The sequence below is a fragment of the Dendrobates tinctorius genome, unplaced genomic scaffold (genome assembly GCF_039654945.1).
Source record: "Dendrobates tinctorius isolate UK_male_01 unplaced genomic scaffold, ASM3965494v1 ptg000334l, whole genome shotgun sequence".
Classification (NCBI taxonomy): domain Eukaryota; kingdom Metazoa; phylum Chordata; class Amphibia; order Anura; family Dendrobatidae; genus Dendrobates; species Dendrobates tinctorius.
In genome coordinates, this window is record NW_027362000.1 from 1140312 (window position 1) to 1154705 (window position 14394).

A 14394-nucleotide genomic window follows, 5' to 3' on the forward strand; every position below is an offset into this window, starting at 1 on the left:
CCGTAAAACATTTTTATTTAAAAGATAATGTTCTATTATCCCCCCCCCAAAAAAATCACCCCAATATGTCGTCTGTCCTTTGTGTCCCGACAGTTTCCAATCTTGAGACACCAAGAAAGTTTAGAGGAAAACAGAAAAAGTTGCTAAAAGTCACACAGGGGAAAGCTCATCACATCCTACCTGGGTACTGGTGCCCTGCGGGGGGATCCTCTGCTCCTCCGCCATCACTGCCAGGAGCTTCTGTATGAGGGTGACATCCTTTAGGACGGCCTGCAGATTAACCGTCTGCCCGTTGGTGTACATCTGATCCGCCAAGCGATTGACCGGGCGGTAACTGCACCAAGAAGAGAACGGAAAAGCTCAGAGGACAAACAGAAAGAGCCGGCGAGGGAGCCGACACATCCCCTCCATGTAACCTACCGAGCGGGAGGGACCACCACCAGGTCAAGGAAAAACACGTCTGGCGAGAACTCCTTGCCGATGGCCATGCCGGAAAACAGGCGCCGGAGGAAGAAACCTGGAGACGTAGAAGAAAAGACGGTCACGAGGCAGAATTACTGGGATGACGTGCACTTAAATCCTTCACCCCTGGCGCCATTTTTCGCGCCTCATCTTCCCTTTATTTTCTCATCGATCGGCGAACCTGAACGCGGCGATTCCAAATATGTGTATTTTTTATTTTACTTTTTATGGGTTTTTTATTTTCATTGAGGAGAAATTGGAATTGTTTTTTTTTTTTCATGTTTTTCAATAGATTTTTTTACCCTCACTATTTCATTTATGTGTAGGTCCCCCTTAGGGGACTGGAAGCCGCCTAGGTCCCCCTTAGGGGACTGGAAGCTGTGTAGGTCCCCCTTAGGGCACTGGAAGCTGTGATCACCTGACACATCGACACACGTGACCCCTGCAGCGAATGGTGGTCTTTGCATGGAGATCACACGTGTAGATGGTACATTACATCGGCCGAGTAAACAAAGGGCGATTTACTACGTTGCCTTTTATTTTACGACATTTAGGACAGTTACTTTAGCTCACTGGACAACCCCTTTAAATCCTCCCACAAAATAAGGAGTGAAGAAATACGCCAACGGCAGCCAATCACTGACTTCTGTCATCCATAGTAACGCCCCCGAGGTACACGTATCAGCATGGCGCTACCTTCATTTTCCCATAGAGCCTCTACGTGCTCCTTTGTAGTGCTGGGAGTCAGGAAGCCGCGTTCAGTGAGCTCCGAGGTGTCCTCAACTGAGAAAAAAAAAAAAAAAAAAGATTAGAATTACAAGGAAAGCTGCTAAAATCCCACATACAGTATATGCAGGATTGGAGTGTAACCGCTTAGGCCTGTTTCACACGTCCGTCGGCGGCGCTCAGTAGAAATCCGCCAAAGGGTGAAACGAACTGATCCGTGACGGTCGGATGTCAGCGGAGGATGCGGTATGAAGGATCCGTGGGAGAAGCGAAGTGGCGTAATTTAAAGTGACCGAGGCGGCCACGATAAGGAGCGATGTATCGCGGGAGGTGGAGCCATGTATCACAGGAGGTGGAGCCATGTATCGCGGGAGGTGGAGCCATGTATCGCGGGAGGTGGAGCCATGTATCGCGGGAGGTGGAGCCTGTAGGAGGAGCGATGTATCGCGGGATGTGGAGCAGGACCGCGGGGAGGGAGAGAGAGTTCCTGGAACAGGTTAATGCTCAAAATAGCGGACCGTCAAACAAAAAAAAGTTGCAGTGTCCGTCTCATCCGCCCGGGAGGCGCTAAAATCATGGCGGATCCGTAACAAAACGGGTGAGACGGACGACTGTCAGTCAAGATCCGCCAATAATGTAAGTCTACGGGGGGAAAAAGGATCCGCCCCGTTTTTTAAAGAAATTGGCGGATTTTGACTGACGGGTAAAAACTGATGTGTGAAACAGGCCTTAGATGCCGCATTCAGCATCGTCTGTAGCATCTAAGGGGGTCAGACAATGGTGATGGTCTTTTTCTCTGATACCGGCCGTTGCGCATGGCACAGACACAGCTCTGTACATTACTTCCCCGCAACCCAACGATCGGGGCACTTTTCTAACATTTCGATTCACTCATAAGATATAAAACGGATGGGGGGGTGTACTCACTTTCCATGTCCCCCGTACTCTTTGCTGGATTCTTCTTGCCTACTTTGGAGCTCATCAGGACGGTCAGCTTGCTGTTGTGTTCTTTCCGGACGGCGGAGGACGGGGCCCTGAGAAAAAAAATAACAAAGACACCAAAAGATGGAAGAGTTATTAAAAGTTTGGTCAAAGTTTGAGTGACCGTCTGACCCCCTAAGAGGGCTCTTATTCAGTTCTACCAGCCAGCAGAGAAGTATTAGAAACAAAAAAACAAAAACAGGATTTTTGGGTTGCTTACCGTAAAATCTGTTTCTCGGAGCCTTCACTGGGGGACACAGAGACCATGGGTGTATGCTGCTGCCACTAGGAGGCTGACACTATGCACAAAAAAAGGTTAGCTCCTCCTCCGCAGTGTACACCCCACCGACCGGCAGGAAGTTCCTCAGTTAGTGAGAAAGCAGTAGGAGAAGTAACAGAATAGATTGAAAACAGAACAGACAACTCAAACCAACCAACATAATAACAAGAGTTGTAGAACATGGGAGGGTGCTGTGTCCCCCAATGAAGGCTCCGAGAAACAGATTTTATGGTAAGCAACCCAAAAATCCTGTTTTCTCGTTCGCCTTATTGGGGGACACAGAGACCATGGGACGTCCCAAAGCAGTCCCTGGGGTGGGAAAAACAAACTTCCATCAGGCCAGCGGACTCACTACCGCAGCCTGCAGGATCCTTCTACCTAGGCTGGCATCTGCCGAAGCGTAGGTATGGACCTTGTAGAATTTTACAAACGTGTGAACCGATGACCAGGTTGCAGCTTCGCAAAGCTGCAGCGCGGAAGCTCTGTGACGTACCACCTAGGAGGCACCCACTGCCCGGGTAGAGTGCGCTCTAATTCCCGGAGGGACCACTCGTTGTTTGACCCGGTAGGCCTCCAAAATTGCCGATCTGATCCAGCGAGCAATAGTAGCTTTGGAGGCCGGGTGACCTTTCCGTGCCCCATCTGGAATGATGAAGAAAGAATCTGTCTTCCGCAAGAAGTCATCCTAGTTAGGTAGACATTCATCGCCCTGACCAAGTCCAGCTTGTTCAAGGACCGCTCCCGAGGGTGAGCTGAACCCGGACAAAAGGACGGGAGAACAATGTCCTCATTCAGGTGGAAAGTGGACACAATCTTCGGAAGGAAAGAGGGCGGAGGCCGCAGAACTACCTTGTCCTGGTAGAGTACCAAGAAAGCGGCAAGAGAGGGCCGCCAATTACGACGCGCGCCGGATGGAGGTGATGGCTGCCAGAAAGGCTACTTTCCACGAAAGGAGAGAAAGGGAAACATCCCAGAGAGGTTTAAAAGAAGGACCTTGCAGAACCTCGAGAACCAGATTAAGAACCCATGGATCTACGCGCGCTCGGTACGGAGGAACCATGTGAGCCCACACCTTGACGGAAGGTTTTAACCTGAGGATGGGAGCCAACGTCTTCCGAAATAAAATGGACAGCGCCGACACTTGACCCTTTAAAGAGCTGAGGGCAAGACCCGCATCCAGCCCCGCTTGAAGGAACGCCAGGACAGAAGGGAGCGAAAAAACACATGGGCGGAATGTCATTGATCTCGCACCAAGTGAAATAGTTCTTCCAAGAACGGCAATAAATCTTGGAAGACGATGGCTTCCTGGCTCGGATCATGGTATGAATAACTCGATCGGAAAATCCTGATCGTTGCAAAACCTCGGCCTCAACAGCCACGCCGTTAAATTGAGCGGCCGAGAATTGGGGTGGCAAATCGGACCTTGAGACAGCAGATCTGCTCAGTCTGGAAGCTTCCAGAGGGCGTCCGCGAGAAGGTTGGCGATGTCCGCGAACCAATCCCTACTGGGCCAATTCGGGACGAAGAGGAGGACTGAAATTCCTTCCGCCTTGATTTTCTTCAGCCGCCTGGGAAGAAGAGGCAGGGGAGGAAACCGGTAGGGGAGCTCGAACTGTGACCAAGGAATGGCCAGAGCGTCGGCGCCCACCGCGAGAGGATCTCGAGCCCTGGATACAAACTGTGGAACTTTTCTGTTGAGGCGAGAAGCTAGCAGATCTACGTCCGGGGTTCCCCACGACGGCAAGTTGAAGAAATACTTCCAGATGTAGGGACCACTCTCCCGCCGCGAGATCCTCGCGGCTGAGAAATCGGCGGCCCAATTGTCCACGCCGGGAATGTGTACCGCGGATATTGCCGGGACTGAAGCCTCCGCCCAATGAAGAATCTTGGACATTTCTGCCAGGGCTGCGACACTCCGCGTCCCTCTCTGGCGTGTGACATATGCCACCACCATGGCATTGTCTGTCTGAATCCGGATAGGCAGTCCCCTGAGAAGTCTCTCCCAGTGAACGAGAGACAGATAAATCGCTTGTATCTCGAGGACGTTGAATGGCAGGGCTGACTCCTGAGTTGACCAACGACCCTGAACAGTGTGCTTGCGGAACACTGCCCCCCCCAGCCGAGGAGGGTGGCATCCGTTGTCACAATCTGCCAGTGAAAGGGGAGGAATGACTGTCCTAGGGAGATGAGAGGAGACGTCAGCCACCAATTGAGGGACTGCTTGACATGGTTTGAAAGACGAAATGGGCGATCCAGGGAAAGGACAGACCTGTTCCACCGGGATAGGATGGCGAGTTGGAGAGGTCTGGAGTGAAATTGGGCAAAGGGGACCGCCTCTGTTGCCGCCACCATCTTTCCCAGGACTTTGATGGTCGTCCGGAGAGATGGAAGTCTCATGAGCTGCCGCGATCGTACATCCCGTTGCAGGGAGCCAATTTTCTCTTGAGGGAGAAAAACCCTCGATCGACAAGTGTCGAACAATAGACCCAGAAACACAAGACGTTGTGTCGGGACAAGACAGGACTTCTTTTCGTTGATGATCCACCCGAAATTGGTCAGGTAAGACTTTGGCGAGCTTGACGAAAGGATGGAGCTTTGATCAGAATGTCGTCGAGGTACGGAAAAAGAACGAGACCTCTGATTCTCCACCAGGCCATCAACGCCGCCATGATCTCTGTAAATGCTCTGGGTGCGGTGGCAAGACCGAACGGCAGTGCACAAAATTGATAATGTTCCTGGCGAATCGCAGGAATTTCTGATGCCCGGAGAATATGGGAACATGTAGATAGGCATCTTGAATGTCTATTGAACACATGAACTCCTGCGTCTTCATGGAAGCGATTAACCGAAGAAACTCCATTCGGAAATGACGCAGTCGGGCTCTCCTGTTGAGTAATTTGAGGTCCAAGATGGGGCGAACTGTCCCGCCTTTGTTCGGCACCACGAACAGGTTTGAAGAAAACCCTGTGAAACGTTCTGATTCGGGAACGGGCACAATCACCCCGGAACTGAGGAGAGAGGCGATGGATGCAAGAACCCCGGAACTAAGGCTGGATCTTTTGGAGGACGGGACTCGAAGAAGCGATCCCGTGGACGAGAAATGAACTCTATCTTGTACCCTGAAGATACAAGCTCCCTGACCCAAGCGTCCTCTACTGAGGCCAGCCAGGTATCCCTGAACAAACGGAGTCGACCTCCCAATTGGGAGGGACCCTCGGGAGTTCGTTGACAGTCATGCTGACGTGGACCGTCCAGATCTGAACCTGGAGGGTCTGCCCTGGGAGGAGTGAGATCGCCAGGAGGGAGTGGGTCTGAAGGACACCGTCTTTCTATCCTGGCGTACCTGTGGTCTTTGTTGGTTAGAGAAGTTCTCTGCCGTATTGAAGCGGCGGTAAGCCTGAAAGGGCCGAAACTGACGCCTTGGCGGGGGTCTGCGAGGTTTGGACTGAGGGAGGAGAGAACTCGTGCCTCCAGTGGCGTCCTTAATAATCTGGTCCAGCTGGGACCCAAAGAGACGCGCTCCATGAAAAGGCAGATTGGTAAGAGACTTTTTAGAAGACAAGTCTGCCTGCCAAGCCTTGAGCAAAATTGTACGTCGGATTGCCACAACGTTGCTTGACGCCTGAACAGCGCGAGACTCGGCATCCAAGGAAGCAGAAAGCAGATAATCCCCTGCATGGGAAATCTGGTTGGCCAGATCGGTCAATTGCGCTGGCTGGGCCTTATCTAGGATGCCCTTACGGAGATCCTCTGCCCAAGTGGCTATGGCCTTTGCCACCCAAGATGAGGCAAAGACTGGACATAGCGCCGCTGCAGCCGCCGCGAATGCTGACTTTGCCAAGGATTCTATAATTCTATCATTAGAATCCTTTAGTGACGCTACACCTGAAAGCGGGAGAACCGTGTTATTAGAAAGTCTGGACACGGGGGCGTGGCCTAGCGCTGATGTGAGCAGACACTAGGCAGAGGAGCTCTGCCATCAGCTTTATGAAATATCCTTCATCAGGCCACTTTAGCACTGATCTGGGCACATCTATTGGCACAGTGAGTGCATAAGAGTCGGGGGGGGACGCCGGGAGTACAGAGGAGCGCTGAGATGGGAAGGAGGAGGCAGAAAGATATCGGGGAGGACGGCAGCGTGACTGCACAAGATGGCGCCGGGAAAGTGGAGGAGGCGCGGAGACAATCTGAAAGCTATGGTAAACGGTCACAGATCCTCCAGAAGCTGCAGCGCTTTGCAAGGGAGGAGGAGGGGGACACCGGAGAAGGTATTGTGCTGGAGGGAGGAGTGAGCCACAGGAGATGCTGATAACAGGAGGAGAGGGGGAGGGGAAGTCGCTGGCCCTGAGTGTATGTCTGAGGAGGAAGACAGTGGAGCTGATGATGAGACCCCTGAGAGAGAGCCGACCCTGAAAGATGTCTTTATGGTGGTGTCGTTTTGCAAAAGGACACTGACTAGATTGAATAGTCGGGTTGATAAGATTAAAGAAGAAATCACTGGCATTAAGGAGGCACTGAATAAGGATGATACTAGGATGGGTGCTGTGGAAGAGAGGGTGAGCACCACTGAGGACTCTGTAAACAAAATGCAGAAAACTCAGACTCAGCATGCTCAAAAGATATCAGAAGTGCACTTAAAACAGGACGACTTAGAAAATAGATCAAGGAGGAACAACCTTAGATTTGTGGGCTTTCCGGAAAAAGCAGAGGGCAGCGACCCCACCGACTTTATTGAGCAATGGATTTTATCCAAGATCGGCAGAGACACGCTCTCCAGGGTTTTCGCAGTGGAGAGAGCGCACCGTGTCCCCCTACGACCCCTCCCACCGGGTAGTGCTCCCCGTACTATGCTGGCCAGGATACTAAATTGCAGGGACAGAGAGACTATCCTCCGGGAAGCCAGGAAGCTGCAGGACCTCACGTTTAATGGAAGCCGTATTGAAATATATCCGGACTATTCAGCAGAGGTCCAGAAAATGCGGATGAAATTCGGCGAGGTCAAGAGAGGAATGAGAGCGCTGGGAGTGAAGTATTCTATGATGTATCCTGCTAAACTGAGAGTAGCAGCGTTGGGGTCTGTTCAGTTCTTCCCGACCCCAGAAGAAGCCGTCAAATGGATGGAGAACAATCGCTCCAAGCTGGGAGCAGAGAGAGACGGAGAAGGATGAAGTAGAGACTCTCGGACATATATCCTTTTCTCTTTTTGATGTGGTGCCCCGAGGTACCTGGTTTTTTCAGAACTATTTTTTAGGGGTATTGATCCCCGGACGTTTTTGATTATTATTGCAATATCCTTGTTTGAAAATGTTATGCGGCCTGATGAGTACTGTTGAGCATTCTTGTTTTTGATGGAGGGAGCGATGGACGCCAAAGGAGCGGAGGAGATTCAGTGGCTTTGTATGGGTTTGCAATAACTGGGTGCTGGCTGTACCCTCTCTCGTTGGAAAGAGAGAATCAGCTAGATTGGGATAGAGGGGAGGGAGGGGGGAGTGGAGGGAGACAGGGGGGGCCTTGTTATGGGGTAGTTCATATACTGCAATATAATATAGTGACCATAGGAGATCGGTTATATTTTATATCTTTAGGACATAATGAGTGGTGATGCAAAAATCCTAAGTTGGAACATACGGGGAGTGTCTGATCCAAATAAAATAGCGGCAGTTATGGCAGAAATTAGGAGGCATAGTCCAGCTATCACATGTTTATTGGAAACCCACTTGATTAAAGGAAAGGAAAACTGGTTGGGGGGGAAAAAATGGATTGCTCGGGCCTATCACTATGTATTCGGCTTATGCAAGGGGAGCATCTGTACTGATACACTATAGTACTCATTATGAAGAAATTGATTCTTGCGTAGATAAGGACGGACAGTTTGTCTCTTTGCACTGTCGAATTTCTGGAATATGCATAATTGTGGTGGCCCTCTATATTCCACCCCCATATTCGAAAAAGAAACTGCAGGAGATCTTTGAATGGATTGGGGGGAGAGGGGATTGTCCAGTGCTAATATTAGGAGACGTTAATAATGTTATGAATGAGTTTTGGGACCGGGCGGGTACTGGGGGAAATTGCTCTAGGAAAGACAAGATGACTCCATTTGGGATATATGTTAGCGAAATGGATATGATAGACTTATGGAGAGTACGTAATGAGGGGAAAAAATGCTTTTCGTGTTATTCGACTTCGTATCACACTTTATCACGAATAGACTTAGCACTGGGTAATAGGGGCATGGACAGAATGGTTGGGACGGTGGAATACTTACAGAGACTTATCTCCGATCACAGGGCAGTTGTGGTTAGTGTGAGAGTGGGAATGGGGAAAGGGAAGAGAGCAGGGGGGACAATTCACCCGGAATGGCTCAAATGTTTAAACATGGGAACTATTAAAAATGATATTGTTGAGTTTTTTCAGTTAAACGAAGGTACTGCGGATCCACTTATTGTATGGGATACCATGAAAGCTTACTTGCGGGGATTATTCATACGAGATATCTCGAGGCAGAAGACACGAACGAGGCAAGTGAATCAGGAGGCAGCAGATAGGCTCAGCAGAGCAGAGGAGGAACTGATAGTTAGACCCAATACCGACACCCAAAACGCATTAAAAGAAGCACAAGAGGAAGTAAATAAGTTATACCTACAGGGGATAGATAAGAAAAGGGCATTCCAAAAAGCATTGTTCTATGAAGAGGGGGAAAAGGTGGGACACTTATTATCAGTGATTACTACAGCGCAGAAACAACCCTCACAAATATACAAAATTGTCACTAGAGATGGGGCAGTCCATAAGGATACTACCGAGATTTTGGAGTGTTTTAAGGAATATTATGTAGAACTGTATACTTCGAAATTGAGGGCCTCGGATCTGGAGATGGATAGATATTTACAAGAGATAGAATTACCTAAGTTAGATGATATTGATAAACAAAACTTGGAAGAATTATTTACTGTGGAAGAGGTAGAGAAGGCTATCCTATCATTAACAAATGACAGATCACCTGGATCTGACGGGATCCCAGGAGAAGTGTACAAAGAGTTAATAGGAATTGTAGCACCCAAACTTAAGCATGTATTTGAGGTAGCAGTGGAGAAAGGGGTATTGCCAAGATCTATGAGGGAGGCTGTAATCGTGGTGATTCCTAAGGAAGGGAAGGATGCCTCATCCGTAGAATCCTATAGACCAATCTCATTAGTGACATCAGATGTTAAAATACTAGCCAAAATGTTGGCGATAAGAATGTCTAGAGTTGTCCCAAAATTGATACATCCAGACCAATCAGGGTTCTTACAAAATAGATCCACCGCCATTAACCTGCGAAGACTGTTTTTAAATATTCAAATCCCAGCAGATAATAGGGGGGAAAGGGTGGTGGTCTCACTGGATGTACGAAAGGCATTTGATAGGGTAGAGTGGAAGTATTTATGGGCAGTACTGAAATGCATGGGATTTGGGCTTAGATTTATCTCCTGGGTTAAGTTACTGTATGTAGACCCCAAAGGATTTATTAGGATTAATGGGGAGACTTCGGAGGCATTTGGGTTGTTCAGAGGAACTCGCCAGGGATGTCCATTGTTGCCGTTATTGTTTGCTGTAGCGATGGAACCGTTAGCGATTAAAATTCGTAATTCCAAAGAAATACAAGGCTTTAGATATGGGGAATTGGAGGAAAAGATCGCCCTATACGCGGATGATATACTCCTGTTCTTAAAAGACGGCGGAAAAGCACTGACTGAGGTCATGGGCCTTATAGGGAAATTTGGACACTTTTCCGGATTGAGAATTAATTGGGACAAGTCATGTATCATGGGGGTTGATAGAGAGCTGGGAGTTCGAGATGAGGGGGGGATAGCTGGACACTTGAAAGTAGTTAAGGAATTTAAATACCTCGGAATATGGGTATCTATGCCTGTGTCTAGATTTCTCGAACTAAACTTGGACCCATACTAGTTAAATTTAAAGTTAAGATGACAGCATGGTGTAAGCTAGTACTATCAATAGTGGGGAGGACAAATTTAATTAAAATGATTCTGATGCCTCAGTTGATGTACGTCCTCCATAATGCCCCGGTTTGGATCCCAAAGAAAACATTTTACAAAATTAACACCATTTTTAGGGAATTGATTTGGGGGAAAAAGCAAGCAAAAATTAAATTGGAAATACTGCAAAGGGGGAAGGAAGAGGGTGGGTTGGCGGCGCCAAATCCATGGATATACTTTGTAGCAACGCAGGGGCAGCACTTTAGGGGCTGGAGAGAAGAGGGGAACTTGAGCGTTATGGGGAGAGTTTTGGCCCAAATGACCAACAAGAGAACATTGGTACAGAGTCTAGAAGCAGGAAACTTCGGGAGATTAGGGAAGGACATACCCACATTTGGACTAATGCACAAAATATGGCAGCATATCAAAATTCTTAGAGGAGTTGAGGAATTGACGACATACACACCTATCTGGGATAATGTGAACCTTTCTGAACTATACAAACTGCGGGACTTTATTGATTGGGAGAGGAGGTTTGCAATATGTGTGGCAACTATTGGAAGGGTCTGAGATCAAGTCTTTTACTGTTTTAAAAGAAGAGTTTGGACTCCCATGTAGTGGGGAATTTCGATATTTTGGTCTCAGGCATGCATTTCAAGCGCAGAAACAGATAATGAATATGACGGTACAGAGGGATGTGGTATTGGATTTTGTGTGTGCGTCCGGGGGTACGAGAGGTGTTATTTCTACCATCTATAGAGACTTATTATATTCTTACTTGGCTGGGTCTCCCTTAACAGTAAAATCTAAATGGGAGAGAGAAGTGGGGGAAATAGTAGATGACACATGGGAGTCTATTTTAGAGTATATACCTAAACTCTCTTTGAGTGAGCCAGGTAGGATATCGCAACTATATATTGTACATAGAACATATAAGACTCCAGAACTTATGAGGAAAATGGGCTTGAGGGATAATGCGGAATGTCCAAGATGTGGATTTGAACCTGCGGGAATGCTCCATATGCTTTGGTCTTGTCCACGACTATCATCATACTGGGAGGAGGTTATAGGGCTTGTTGAGAAGATATACCGATGTGATATAGGAAGGGACCCAGTAACGTGTGTGTTGGGGTATGTGGAGGAGGTGTCGGTGGGGAATGCCTATAAGTCCATCATAGCAAAACTCATATATTGCCCGTAAGCTGGTAGCTCAAAAATGGATCGATGCTGAACCCCCAACGGTTGGGGAGTTTGTTACTCGTGTGAATAATGTAATCAGATTGGAGGAGAGAATTTATAGAAGGCGACATACGGAAGTTCACTTTGAAAAACTCTGGGCCATGTGGTTACAGTGGAGACAATCACATTGAGAAAGTCTGTATTGCAGCTGGGAAGGGGGGGGGGGAGGGAGGAGGGAGGTGGTTGGGTTAGTTTATCTTCTTGACGGGGAGGAAATTGAATGTCGTGTAAATTTCTATATGCAATGGAAATGATTTGAAAGATGTACTTGAATGTAATTATAACGACATTTGAATATAATAAAAATCTTTGGTTTAAAAAAAAAGAAAGTCTGGACACGGGTGCGTCCACCGACAGGGAAGCAGACCAGTTGTCAGAGAGCTCTTTAGCCAACGGATACAGCACGCCGAGACGCTTCCCTCTTTGAAATCGCCTGGACGGATTTTCTCTTTCCCTGGCAAGGATCTTGCCAAACTCAGAGTGGAAGGCGAATACCCTGGATGGTGTTTGTGCCCGTCTGAACGAAACCTCCTGATCTGAGGATTTCGCAGGGGAGTCAGATATTTCGAAGGTGTGGTTAATCGCAGCAATGAGGTTCTGTACCGTAACCTTCATGTCCGCGTCCTGGTCAGAATCCAGCTCTAAAATCCCTTCAGAGGACATATCCGAGAACGCTTCACCTGACTCGGGTGAGGAGGCACGGGAGGGCGACTGCTGGGAAGGACTAGGTGCCGATGAGAGACCAGGAGAGGATTCCAGCCGTGGATCCTGCCTGGGCCTTTCGCGGCATCTGCTAGCTGGCTCAGATGGAACGTCTTGCGACCTGCTGGACCCTGCAGAAGTGTCCAGGGGCAACTTATCAAGAACGGCCAACTAGGGACTGAGACACCCTGGTGAGGTCTGCCACAGATTGTGAAAGGGACGAGGCCCAGCCAGGAATGGGGGGTTCGATTTCACGTGGCGCAGTAGATGGCTCCTGGACGGCATCCTGCTGAACGGGATTGCTGCAGTCCCGGCAGAGGGGAATTTGCGATTGCAAGAGGAGCATGCGAAAAAAACCTGTGGAAGTGATGGAGGGTTGGGGGACAGCAAGGCAGGGTAGGGTGTCAGTCTGCAGTTGCAGAACTACTCACGGTCCGGTGTCCCCGAAAGATGGCATCTGCTGTAGTCTCCGGCTGTCAGGCTGCAAAGATGGCGGCAGCCTGATGTGAGGAATCAAAAAGCGCGGTCTCTGTGTAAGAAGAAAGGCGGAGCTAGCCGCCTGCACCAGAGGGAAGAACCGCCTCCTCCCCCTTCCCAGCCACAAGACTAGAGAGGCGGTGGGAGGGCTTAGGAACGGGCGGGAGCGCAGCCGGCCTAATGAACGGGGGGCGTGGCCGCGACGGCCCAAACTAAAGCCTGGGACTAAATTTGAAACGGCGGCCGCCTGTCAGCACGGGGCGGCGCGGAAGAATTGCGACGCAGCCGCGTCCGCCCCTAAAGGAGACGCCGCTATAGCCCTGCTCCCAGACGCAACCCTCACAAGAATACCGGCGGTGGGGTGAAGAAGGCCCGCACCGCCGCCGGGGCCAAAAAGGGATGCGACAACCGTCGGACGGCGCGAGCAGTGCGAGAATCTGCGGCGCTACTTTGGCGCCGCTCCCGGGTCATCTTGTGGCTTTATGTTCCGGTGCTCCAATAAAGGTACCTTCTGTATCCCACGCTGTCTGCTCATCTTCTACATATTCGCGCCTCGTCCAACCGACAGGCTCTGGTGGGCGAGTGGGTGGGAGGCGGGGGACAAGGACCATCTGTTTTCGCTGGCACGACACCTGTGCTCAGCCTGTGGTCCGCCCGGAGAACTAAGAGGATACGGGGTGGCAGTACACGCCGTACTCATAGCCTCTTTGTGGGAGTACAGATGTGACTCTTAACACTGTATCCCTCCTGGAACCTGAAAAGGAACGACGCACATCGAGGTAGATAGGGGTCTAATGAAAGACCCGTGTCCACCTCCTACTGACACTAAGCTAAACTGAGGAACTTCCTGCCGGTCGGTGGAGTGTACACTGCGGAGGAGGAGATAACCTTTTTTTGTGCATAGTGTCAGCCTCCTAGTGGCAGCAGCGTACACCCATGGTCTCTGTGTCCCCCAATAAGGCGAACGAGAAAAATACTATTTTAGAAAATATGCTACCTAAAATTACTCAATTCCCTGGTGGTCTAGGGTAGAGAGTGTGGGGCTGAAGACTACTTCATGATGGTCAAAATTGTCAATGCCATAGTGATGCTCAGATCCTTTTTCGCTAATCTGAATTCCCAGATCACGTCTTTTATATGGGGGAAAACCAGGCCCAAACTTAAACTATCCACTCTGCAGAGACCTAAGAAGCGAGGAGGGGCAGCGCTACCCGATTTCTTTCTGTATTATCTGGCTGGACATGGATGCCCGGTGGTCACCTCCCTAACTCTGAAGGTCATCTGCTTCATGCCGCACAGGTTGGTTGCCCGCTGGGTTTTTTGGAAATGAGGAAAATAAATGTCCCGTGACTGTTACCTCTGCTCCGTCTGGCACGGTCAGTACGGAAACAGATTAAGGGGGTGGTTGGATCTGAAGATATTATAGCTGAAATGCCCCTATGGAATAATGGCTACCCTCCGGCGTTACTTGAACACCCATCTGCCGAGTTTTGGGCTCAGTATGGTGTCGCTATGATAGGTGACCTATATGATCATGGAACTCTGATC

The 14394-nt window shown here is 49.4% G+C and overlaps 1 protein-coding gene across 1 annotated transcript in view; it reads right to left on the bottom strand.

The window, feature by feature from the left end:
- Positions 1 to 14394, bottom strand: part of POLR1A (RNA polymerase I subunit A) — a 92116-nt gene that overhangs the window by 70809 nt on the left and 6913 nt on the right. The window contains exons 6-9 of the mRNA XM_073562067.1: positions 2116 to 2222; positions 1159 to 1245; positions 421 to 517; positions 181 to 334 (exon numbers count right to left, since the gene is read on the bottom strand). Coding sequence (XP_073418168.1) covers positions 181 to 334; positions 421 to 517; positions 1159 to 1245; positions 2116 to 2222 — 445 coding nt within the window. The remainder of the gene's footprint in view (positions 1 to 180; positions 335 to 420; positions 518 to 1158; positions 1246 to 2115; positions 2223 to 14394) is intronic.